Source organism: Calypte anna, chromosome 10 (assembly GCF_003957555.1).
Source record: "Calypte anna isolate BGI_N300 chromosome 10, bCalAnn1_v1.p, whole genome shotgun sequence".
NCBI classification, from domain to species: Eukaryota; Metazoa; Chordata; class Aves; order Apodiformes; family Trochilidae; genus Calypte; species Calypte anna.
In genome coordinates this window covers 8,981,211-8,992,487 of record NC_044256.1, presented here as the reverse complement: position 1 = coordinate 8,992,487, position 11,277 = coordinate 8,981,211, and the positions used below count along the sequence as shown (strand labels likewise).

At 37.6% G+C, this 11,277-nt stretch overlaps 1 protein-coding gene across 1 annotated transcript in view; it reads right to left on the bottom strand.

The window, feature by feature from the left end:
• Positions 1 to 7,692: 7,692 nt before the first annotated feature.
• WDR72 (WD repeat domain 72) overlaps positions 7,693 to 11,277 on the bottom strand; it is a 97,337-nt gene continuing 93,752 nt past the window's right edge. Inside the window, exon 19 of the mRNA XM_008492044.1 lies at positions 7,693 to 7,748. Within this exon, the coding sequence (XP_008490266.1) occupies positions 7,693 to 7,748 (56 nt within the window). The remainder of the gene's footprint in view (positions 7,749 to 11,277) is intronic.

Sequence of the window (11,277 nt, the reverse complement as noted above, 5' to 3'; positions counted from 1 at the left end):
AACACCTGCATGACTGTGGTTATGGCTATACATATCCTATACAATTTCCCTGAAATTCACAGTCTTCCTATAGTATTGACATTTACATCTACCTTCAGCAGCTGTTCAGAATTACCATAAAAGATCAGAGTGCAGCTTGGAGGTCAGTGTGATCATAATTTGGCCATGCCAGGATATTTACTCTTACTAATAGAGTTTACTACTATTTATTTTTCCTTTTTGCTGCTTTTACCTTGTTCTTTCCCTGTAGAAGTTTAACCATTGCCTATCACAGGAGAGAGAAAAATTTATGGAAAGTAATAGATTCATCTCATGCATGAGGAAGAAAAACAGCCAAAGAGCAGAAAACAGATGAGCATCTATAGATTCAGGCATTGTAAAAAAGTGGAGTAACACAGCATGCTACATGTTTAATGGGCTAAGTAAAAAGCTAACATCACAAATATCTGCTTAAAGGACTTCAGTAACAAAAAGGCAATTTTTAATAAAAAAATCTGAAATCACTGATGTACTCATGCAGTTACTCAGAGATGTGACTTGAGACATGAGGAAAGACATTTCTGAAATCACCTACAAAAACTATTTTGAAGTTAAAGGTTCAGCCCAACAGGATCTAATTCTCCTCAAGCACAGGGTTAGCACAACAGAAACCAAAAGCTTGAAATGTCTTTCAAATATCAGCTCAAGTGCCATAATATTCTTTAGAATTTAGTTGAATACACAAGTAAACATAGCAAGACACATGGTTCAACATATGATAGATGGTGAATCCACCTAACTCTTCCCAGAGATTTCTTTATGAAACCACCAAAGAACCTCTGTAATTTAATCAGTAGCCACTGCAACTGGCTGAATGCCTGTTAATTGTTCAGACAATACCCAAACTGTCAGAACAAAAGACCACCCAGTCATTCATTGGGCTGTCACTCCAGATAACTAAAGCAACAAATACAGGAAATAGTGCCTGGAACAAGTCTTCACTTGTGATATCTTCTCTGATGTTTTTCTTGGTATCCAATCTGTTAAAATTGTTCATTAATTTCTTTAAAAGCTGGAAATCCTATTGCTGCAAATCTCAAGTTGCTAAGAAGCAGGTATACTCTAAAGTAATACTGCCAAAATATCTCTAAGGAAAACATGTTTGGAAGTTCTCAGAGCTCTGTATCATACTGTTTAGGTATTTTTGTTGATTCAGCCTAAGAAGTTTGGGTGGGAACAACAAAAATCTATCAAGCTTTTTACTAGATTATTTTGTTTGTGTATTTTCCTATTTTGGTTGTGTATTTTAATTACAAAATACCCTGACCACCAACCTACACAGTCCTCACTGTACCCTTACAAAGCTTCCCTGAGATAGGATCTTGCAAGCTTTTCCATTTCATTGACAAAATGCAAACACACAGAAAAAAGCATTTTAAGTTTCCAAGGTTTTTTTAAGTAGGTATTCTTCATAGGTCACAAAAGATCATCACTACGATGAACTCTGAATTTAAAAGCATTTTTGCTTGTTACAAGGTACATAATTCTCACATAACTACATTGAGTGTACAACAAGTCTGTCAGAGGAAAAGTGAAAAGATATTTTTGTTACTCAGGCAGTGGCATAATTTTAAAACTATAAAAACAAACCAAACCAAACACCGAAACAGCAAACAAACCAAAACCCAAAAAAACCCCCATGTGGATTTTGGAAACCTTTAAGCAGCTTTCTGACAAATATGTGCTCACTGGAATGGAATCTTATTGACTTAGTTGATGCTAAAAATTGGACAGTAAAAACCACCAAATCTCCAAAACATACCCTATAAGAAGTTAAAATATATTTGCTCTAAACATGTATTTATTTGGAAGAGATTTAAGGAGGGAGTGCTTTACCAATTAGCACCTCCAGTGTGGCAGCTGTAGCTCTGCACTCAGTGATGTGCAGAAGAACCCAAAGCCTGCTTTTTGATGAACATGTAGCCTGCGGCTTCTCTCTTCTCACCATCATTAATTCCACTTTTCATGTTGTCACAAATTTTATCAGCCACAAATTCATATTTCCCTTTCTTAGTCCTTTCCCTGACTCACTAGTTAAGCAGGAGGAACACTATCACTCCAGGACATGTATCCTGACATCTGTAGCAGCAGCTTTGCTCACAGCCCCATTAGGCATCAGGAGTCTGCTTGGTCACAGCTCATCCACTGAGTGCATCCTGAAGCTGTAATGGACTCTGCAGTGAGGAATTCTGTCCTCTGAAGATCTGCCTGACAACAAACAGCTGGGTGATATAATGGCCAGAGGGTTCTACTGCATAACAAGGGCACCAGAGGGTTCCTGCTTCTCAGCCACCTTCTGCAAAAGGCTAGAGCAGACCTGGCCACATCTGCAGCTGGGGCAGTGATGGTTAAATGTCACAGCCAGCTTGCTTTCCTAGTTACCTTAAATGATTTGCTGCTCAGTGTGGAAAACCTCCATCAAATGCATCCCTAGACAGCATCCTATGGAATGGGAAGTGCTGTCCATCAGACATTTAATCTCCTCTGTTAGTTCAGTTACTACTGGTTAAGAAGCACAGAGGGAGTTAGTGCTGATCTGCTTCGTATGACAACTTACTAAAACACTACAGTTTTCCTCCAGCATTTAATCAGTGTTTCCTAGTTCAAGGAACTACGTCACAATGCTGTTTTGTGTGAGTTTTTTCCTCTGTGCTGTCACATGTGTAACACTTGCTTTTATCTGCCAGGGCCTGGAGACAATTCCTCAAAGCTTGCCTGAGGTTTCAGCTGATGCTGCAGAGGCTGAGGCTGCCAGAGAACTTGGGTTCTGAGTCTCAAGTTTTTTGCTTCTTTTTCAAAAACTTTATTTCTTAGCCAAAGTAAACATCAGTGTGCAGACAATTTCATGTAATTCCAAGCTAAAGATATTTGATGCTTCAAAATGTGTTTTGTTTGTTTGTTTGTTTTCCAGGATAATTTATATACCATGATTCTGATTAGTAAAACCCACAAAACAAAATCCTGCACTATGCGTTCCTCTATCTTTCTCTGTCCTTCCTCTTTGTATCATTGATAAAGATGCCCACAGCCAACTACTTTCCTGTCCAAGCATCTGCTCTATTTTTCTCGTTCTGCAAGGAAATAAATGTGGAAAGTAACCCAGCAAATCTTAACATTTTTTAACTTTCAGAAGCACCCCATGTGTCCTGAATCCTAGTGAAGTAGAAGAAATACTAGCAATTTAATTTACAGAAATAAAACACAGGTGCAAAATAATGTTAAAAAAACAAAACAAAGCTGGCACCTACATTCATACAGACAGTAATGACACATTGCATTTTAAACACTGACATGAAGTTACAGGCTTCTTTCAAAGTATATGTAACTAAGCTGATATTCATCTTTAAAATAATCATGCTTTCAGTTCCCTTTTGACAATAATATTCTTAAACGTGGTGTTTCAGAATAAACTCAAGAAACAGCTGGGCTGAATTTCAAGGCTTGAGTGCTGCTGCCATCTACATGGCAGGAAGACTATAAACCAAAACAAACAACCAAAATACCTGGGTTGCATTTACTGGGCAGAGCTGTAAGTCTGCTTGGCAGAAGAAAACAAGGTTCTGAAACTATCTAGAATCTTTTACTACCCTGAGTTTCTGCATGGAAAATTCATGATGATTTAGAGCACAATTTCCTCAGGTCCTTATTATCAAGAAGATTGTACATTATTTAGATGATATTTGAGAATAAGGAAAATATTATTTTAGTAGTGCTGGATATTGTTAGTAATATTATACTGAGTATTAAGCTTGCAAATGCTAAAAAAAAAACAAACAATAAAAAAAATCTCCCAGCTCCTGTAAAAAGAGAGAGTAATGGGAGCAATGGACTTATTGAAACAACTTCAGTGATGCTATTTTTCACAGTTACCTCACTGAGCATACTTCAAGAGGAAGAAAAACAGCTTTTACCCCTATCACATTTGCAAGACACAATGTAAATTTGGGCTGCCCCACTCTGTCTTCCAAAGGCTGTCTCTAGAAATGCAGGAAACAAAAGTGTAAGTGCAATTAAATTTGTACAGCCCAATAATTTTATCAAATGCACAATCTACCTTAAAAAACTCTACAGATTTTTGTTACGTTTCATATTGTTGAATTTGCTTAGCAAGTTGTGCTGCTTCACCTTTACTGCTGTATTTGTACTTACCCATCACACCATAACCAGGACATTTAGATTCATCAGAGGAGCAGGAAAGGAGTCTTCATGTGAGGTGTCCCTGCCCTGCAGCACAGCTCTTGGACACACTTTAGACTTTCCAGCAGGTGTCATTCAAGAAACGAATTTCTTATGGTTTCCAATAAGACAATTCTGGATTATTGTGTGAATTTTATGTTGCATGCAAGTTCAGTATTACTTCTTCAAACACGGGATTGATGAATTTTTCACTTTAGGGATCTATAAATTTAAATTGAAACCCAACTCAAACTTAGATAATTTCAGAGCTTTGCCTAGCAGTTGAGACTACATATCCTATCAGGAAGGGAGAAGGGGAAGACCTGTCCTTGTAATCCCTCTGCATCCTCTTCTCACACAAAATTCTGCAGAAATACTACTGCAAGAAGCAGGACTTTGTCTTCACAGATCCCCCATCAGGAATGTGTATGCAATGCTCTTCAGCACTGGCACAGTGACTTTCAGGTTTGTGCTGTACCTCATTGCCCTAATCTGCCTCACAGAACACGATGTTTTCAAAAGGAGTAAAAACCTGGAGAGACGTAATGCTGCTTATGGCACCTGTCCCCTTCTTTTCTCAATTTTCTACACTTCAGCTCCATCTGACTTGCAGTAACATTTCCCTGGTTAGATATCTGATGTCTGGAAACTGTAGCCCAGCTACACAGTGCCTGTGTTAAAGTATCTTTTTTTTTAAGAATCTCATATATAAATTTCAATTTCCACGACAATACCCTTTTAGAACACCTTCCTTTGGGTCGGGGAAGAGCCCCGCTCAACAAAATACAACCCCAAACTGCAAGCAGTTCCTTTGAATGATTAATTTTAAAATAAGTAAACCACACAAGAGATTTCAAAATATGATGATTGTATCTGGAGCCATAAATTAACAGTTGTTCAAAGTTTGAGGATGTTTCAAGGAAGAAATCTAGGTCAGAGACCATTTAGCAAGTATGAATCATTTGGAAAGCAGAAAATCTCCCAACTCAAGGAGACATCACAAGTTTTGATCTGGGCTTATATTGAAGAACTTCCTTGTAACTGCAAATGACTTCCTTGTTTAAATTTTTCAATAGTATAATGAATTATTCACCTAACATTAAAAATGCCTATAGGACTCAAAAGCTGAAAATTTATGCTCAAGAAAGCCTCCAATTCCATGCTGAGATAATGCTGATGTGTGGGGGTTGTCTCACACCTACCTGCTGCTTCCTCCTCTGCTCCTTGTCCTGAGGTCAGTGTTTTTCTTGGCCATCAGAGAGGCACCAGTGCAAACCTAAGTGAGGGGGCACAGAACCATTTGGCTGGGGTGGGGAGAAATTGTCCTGAAAATGAAACCCCAACTTGAGCCACACATTTTATTGGACTTTGTGTCTTCTGGATGAGAAAAATAAACAATAATACCAAACAGAATAATTATTCCTTAAGAAGTTTAACTGTGTTTTACCTCATATCTAAAATTCAGACATCTACTCTAAAATATTAGCACATTACTTCTGCTGGGATGCCTTTAGTGTAACAGAATAAAAAAAGTATGGTTTATAATTACCCTGCAACTTTGTTGTAAAATCAGTCTCCAGAAGCATTAATTTGATGTACATTAGACTGAATCAGCACAGAAATGCTTCTTCAGTTATGGCTTGCAAGAACCAACTGCAGGAGATTAATATGTATTTAAGTATATAGCTTTAAAACTGTCATATTCATGCAAAAAGATCGTTCTAAGCAAGAGTTCACCTTAAGCCTACACTGCAATGTTTGTTGTTTGAAAGACATCCAGATCATATGGGAAATATATTTGCTTTACTGGGAAATAAATATACCTATTAAAAAAAGTTTCTTCCTTACCTTACTGATATTGTAATTAGCACAAAGCACACAAAAGCATGTGCCAAACAGGAATCAGCACTGCACAAACCCTTCCAAAGGGCTGTCTATATTGGCAGGCTGCTGATGTGCACTGCTTTGCAGAATTAAAGACAAGCAATCAAATATTGTGTTGCACAAATGTAATTGCTCCTGCCCAGCAGTACTGGGTGTTACAGACAGTGCCAGTTCTGTGAGCTATGAGACCTCTTTGAACACACTGGTTTTTAAAGTACCTGTAGGAATAGTTTACAGAGATTTGTTACCACTGAGAATAGAGCTGGCCCCTGTGAGCAGATGCTGATGCCCAGCAGCAATGTTTGCTGGGAAGGGAAATGGACTTTTCTACACCAGTGGAAAACTCCTGCAGCAATCCAGAGGTGACTCTTGACAAGGCTGTGGAGCAAAGGAGATAGCAAGGTCCATCCTTCATTTGCTGTTTGGTTTACTTCCTACATGGCTCCTGTAATATTACTCAGTTTCTCTAATTACCTTAGCAACTTCACATCTATCTTCTTGATGTCTGCAACTTTGATGTAACCACAAAAATGAAGCGGATAAAAGTCAGCTAAAAAGGTGTTCTGCTGTGCTGTCTAAGTCAATGAAATGGTTCCAGATCTGGGCACAGCAAGTGAAAGAATGAAGCCATAGGAGTTGACATTCAGGTTATTCAGTCACCATAATTCAAACACAAGCTTAGATAAACAACAGAGACACTTTACATAGGAAAATGCCTTTCAAGACTAAGGAAAGTTGTTTCTGAAAAATACTAAATGTATAAAATCAGTGACTTTTCTGTTGGAGGATGTAATTTTGATACACAGTATTTACAGTTACAGAAAAATAGCATTAGATGTCTTTATCTTCTCTGGATTGCAGCCTATCTTAATGACACACTCTTTAGCTGGACAAAACTGAAATACCACTTCTCCCAAGGCCCTTCCACTTGATGTTTCTAAAGCCCTTGCTGCCACACACTGCAGGCAGGGACTCATGTGAGTGTGGAAGTATTTAGAGAGAAGGAAAATTTACATTCTAGACAAGACCAGATTTATAATCAATTTCCCATGCTTCCCTGTGCACACAACATTCTTCATACTTTAGTTGTTTCTAAATATCTCGTTTATTTTAAAATTTATCTTTTCCTTTATGATTTTTAAAATTATTTCAAAAGCATTTACTTTTCCTCACTGTTAAAAAGCTGCAGATAATAGAAATCAGAAGCAAGGAGCAAGTAAAATTAAAATTTGATGTACGTAATACAAGATAAAAAGAGATGCAAATGTTGTATGTACAAAGTTGTTAGGTTTGGAATCATTGCATATAGTAGTGAAAAGCATCTAAAAATAAAAAGTTTATATTTTCTCTGTTAGAACTATCTAAATTTGAATAAACTTAAACTGAATCAGTGGAAATCAATTAGAAATGGAAGTGTCAATTGAAGTCAATAAATCAGAACTGCTGATATTATGAAAGGTATTTCTTCTAAAAATGAATAGTTAAAGGTACACGAAAATAAATACAAAAATCCATTTCATGTCCATGCCACATATAGGCCATTTCTTGGCTGTTCTTGTGCATCTTCTAGTTCATTCAGCTAAGCAGGATTTTCTAACACAACTTACAGGAGCACACCTTAGATATCCAGGGATGTGGTTTCATGTCATCTGGAAAAGAAATGTATTTATCTGGTTTAATGATTTTACAGTTTTGAAGTACTAGGCAAAAGCTTCTTTTTAAAAATTAAGTTATTCACAGTCATTTTATAGAGTAATAAAGTCTGAAAAATATTACAAATCTACCCACAGAAGACTATTTATGTTATAACTGCTGTACTACAAGAGGCATTATGAAACCCAAAACTTCTCAAGTGAATGTCTGATGTTCCCCAAAACTTTTCTCCTGAACAGACTTCCTTCTCCTTCCTTTTTTGTTTTAAAGGAAATCATTCCAGTGGATAAGCAGAAAGATAATTCCTGTTTTAAACTAGCAGATTTTTTGTTTCCTTTGGCAATATGATTTTGATATTATACATATTCCCTTTCAGCAGAACTACACCTAAAACAGCTGTAAACATAAGTAATAGCAAGTTTTATTAATAAGGGATGCTGTCCTGGCTTATTAGAATTCCACAGAAAAGCACACTCAAGCATTAGTTTTTAGCTTCATGATATCTTATTTGATGTATGATAAGATTTACAACCTGAATTTTAAATATTACTTGCAATAGAAACATAAACAGATACAACACCTTCCATGAGTACATGAAAACCAAGGAAGAAGCCCACACTATTTCCTTCCCACTCCATCTTGTATATTTATCATATTTTCTATCATCTTTCTGTCTGTCTGCATCACAGACAGAGATTCACATTTTCTTGATGTCAAATAATTAGTCTTCTGGCTTTACAGTTTGATTTACTATTAAAAAAACCCCAACAAAACCAAAACAAACTCATGTGAGTGATGATACTAGAAACCCAGAGTGCTAATGCCATGTGACACTACATCAGCTGCAGTGGAATTCTTATGGATCAATCTTTGCCAGCACTGGAAATTCCAGACAGAATTCCTGGGCTTCATACACGGTGGTTGAACAGTGTGGGCTACCTCCTCATTTACTTCTATCTCCTTTTCATGGTGATGCAAATACAAAAAAACCCTAAAAACCAAAACCAACCAAACCAAACCAAACAAACAAAAAAGCCAACCAACCAACCAAACCAAACCAAACCAACAAACAAAAAAAATAAACAAACCCAACCCCCCCCAAACTCCCTCCCTTTTCCAGGGTGCTTGATTTGACCAATTTACCAAATATTTACATTTCCATTCTGCCTCTGTTCTGATCAACAGCCATACAGGTGACAGTGCTGATTTCCCTGACATACTCACCGGTGGATGGAACCTGGAGCTGGTAAGAGAATATTTGCTAGAACAATTATAACTTGCCTGATAAAAAATAGTTACAATTTTGGTGCTGTGTTCTTAAGCACACTGAAGCTTATAAGAATCTGTTGTTCTTGATACATTTCCTCATTCTCATTTTTATTTGCTGCAGTTCTGTCCCTCACAGACTCTATTTCAGGGACAAAGATCTTTCTCATCTCTGGGCCAAGGTCTATCTAGGACAAGGAACTAAGAAAGTTTATGAAAACTGCTCAGGTTTTACTATTATCTGTTGTGCACCCAGAAGTACATTCTGCCCTGAAAATTCAAAAATGAAGAGGAGAAAATTTAACATGGGCAATGTTTTTGGAATGAAGGGCTGGGAGAGATCATGAGCTGCAGAAGGGAGAGGTAACTCAGGCAGAGACTGTCTGGATATTGAAGGCCATAAGCACACACACATTTCTTTACATGGTTTTCATCCAAAAGATAGAAAGCACTCTGTATTTTCTGTCTAAAATTTCCAACCCAGTCTTCCCCTAGGGATGCTCAATTTCCCTCTATTACCAAGTGAAGGAAGAGTTTAGTGCTCAGTCCACTGTTTGGGGAAGCAAGAGGCAAGAGGCATTTGTGCCTACATTGTTTCTTATGGCTTCAGCCAAATCCATTCTTTGTCTCATAAGCACTGTGTTTGCAGAACCCTCCTGTGTGGGATTGCACCAAATAAGAAAAAGAAACAAAACACCTTAAGCTGGGTGAAGTCCTGCTACATTGCTCTTATATTTTGACTGACAAAATTCAGTGTTTTCAATCCCCTTTAACCATACCTCAAACAACTCCCCTTGGACAAAAGGATGTGCCTGCTGGAGGGGAAAATTATCCAACATTGTGCAAGAAAACTTGGATGAATAGCACAGGCCTAAAGTCTGACTTATCCATCCAGTTTCACTCAGTTTCAGCATTTTTCTCAGTCTCCCTAAATACGGCAAATTTGTCTGATACAATGGAAAACACTGCTGGGATTATTTATATTAAAATGCCATTCTAAGGGGCAGTAAATTCTTTCCTGGGGGTTGATATCACTAGAAGTCAAGTTCTATAAAAAGCTGCTGTAATTCTTATCTGATTATTATGTTCAAGGCCAGAGCAGAGAGAAGTTTGAAAGCCCTGGCTTTGCATGCTGAACAGAAGTGGTCCTCAGCATGTGGGGAAAATGGCAGTGATAAACCTACTATTAGGCATCTGGGAGAGAAGCCCAGCATCTCCTCGGTGTGACGGCTAAAATGGACAGGAGCCACTATCACAGATAATGGCAGCTTGTAGGCACATGAAGGGAGCAACTAAAATCCATTTCACTTAGACAAGGAACTGCAGTCTGATATTTACCTGCGTCCATCACACGTGAAAAGTGTTTACTGTGAATTATCCAAGAGAAAAGTGCAGGTTGAGGGGTTTCATCACCCATCTGAGAGTAGTTCAGATCACACACAAGGAATCACAGGTGAATCTGAGACTGGTGTCTTGGGTAGTCAAATGGATCCCTGCTATTCATCTGAGTATATACCTTTTTCTGCAATTGCTGAAGTCCCACATCCAGAGCAGCGAGAACATGTGCAGACACACAGGAAATGCAAAAGTAAGTTTTTAGAAGATTAAGATAACTTTGAAAATAACTCCCAGTCAAACGTCTAAGTTAGAGACTGCACCTTTCACCATTAGAAAACCCAGTACACCACTATGTCTGTTGACAGCTGCTCTGTGGCCATTCTTGTTCAAATTGTAACACAGAAACCTTTTTAGGAACAACTGGAATATTGTGCAGGCAATCTTGCCATATTTTCCCCTTTTCCTCAACAGAAGAGATAATACAATCAATGTATTTCTTAAATCACTTTTGTACCTATGACAAAAAATCATAAGTGAAGTGCAAGGGACTCTGCAAAACACTGATATAGACTTTTAAATAAAACCTTACAAATGAAGTTTGTAAGTTTGCAAAGACTTTGAATAAGTGTGAGAGAGATTCTAAAGTCTCTGGTTTCACCAAACGAAATGCTGACCTCCCAGGCACTTTCAAATTCCAAGATATGATTCGAAGTTCAGGCACCTGAGAAATACTAGGACAAATCATAGCCAATTGAATGTCACATTATTGTTTCAATGTTTGGTCCTAAAAGCAAGTAGTAAGTTTTAAGTAAACGTATTGTGTTACCAAATCTTTCCTTTCAAACAAGCACTTCTCTCAGAAGTGTCTTAATTTCTTATCACAGAATTTCATCCGCACAAGGAGCAATAAATAATTCATGT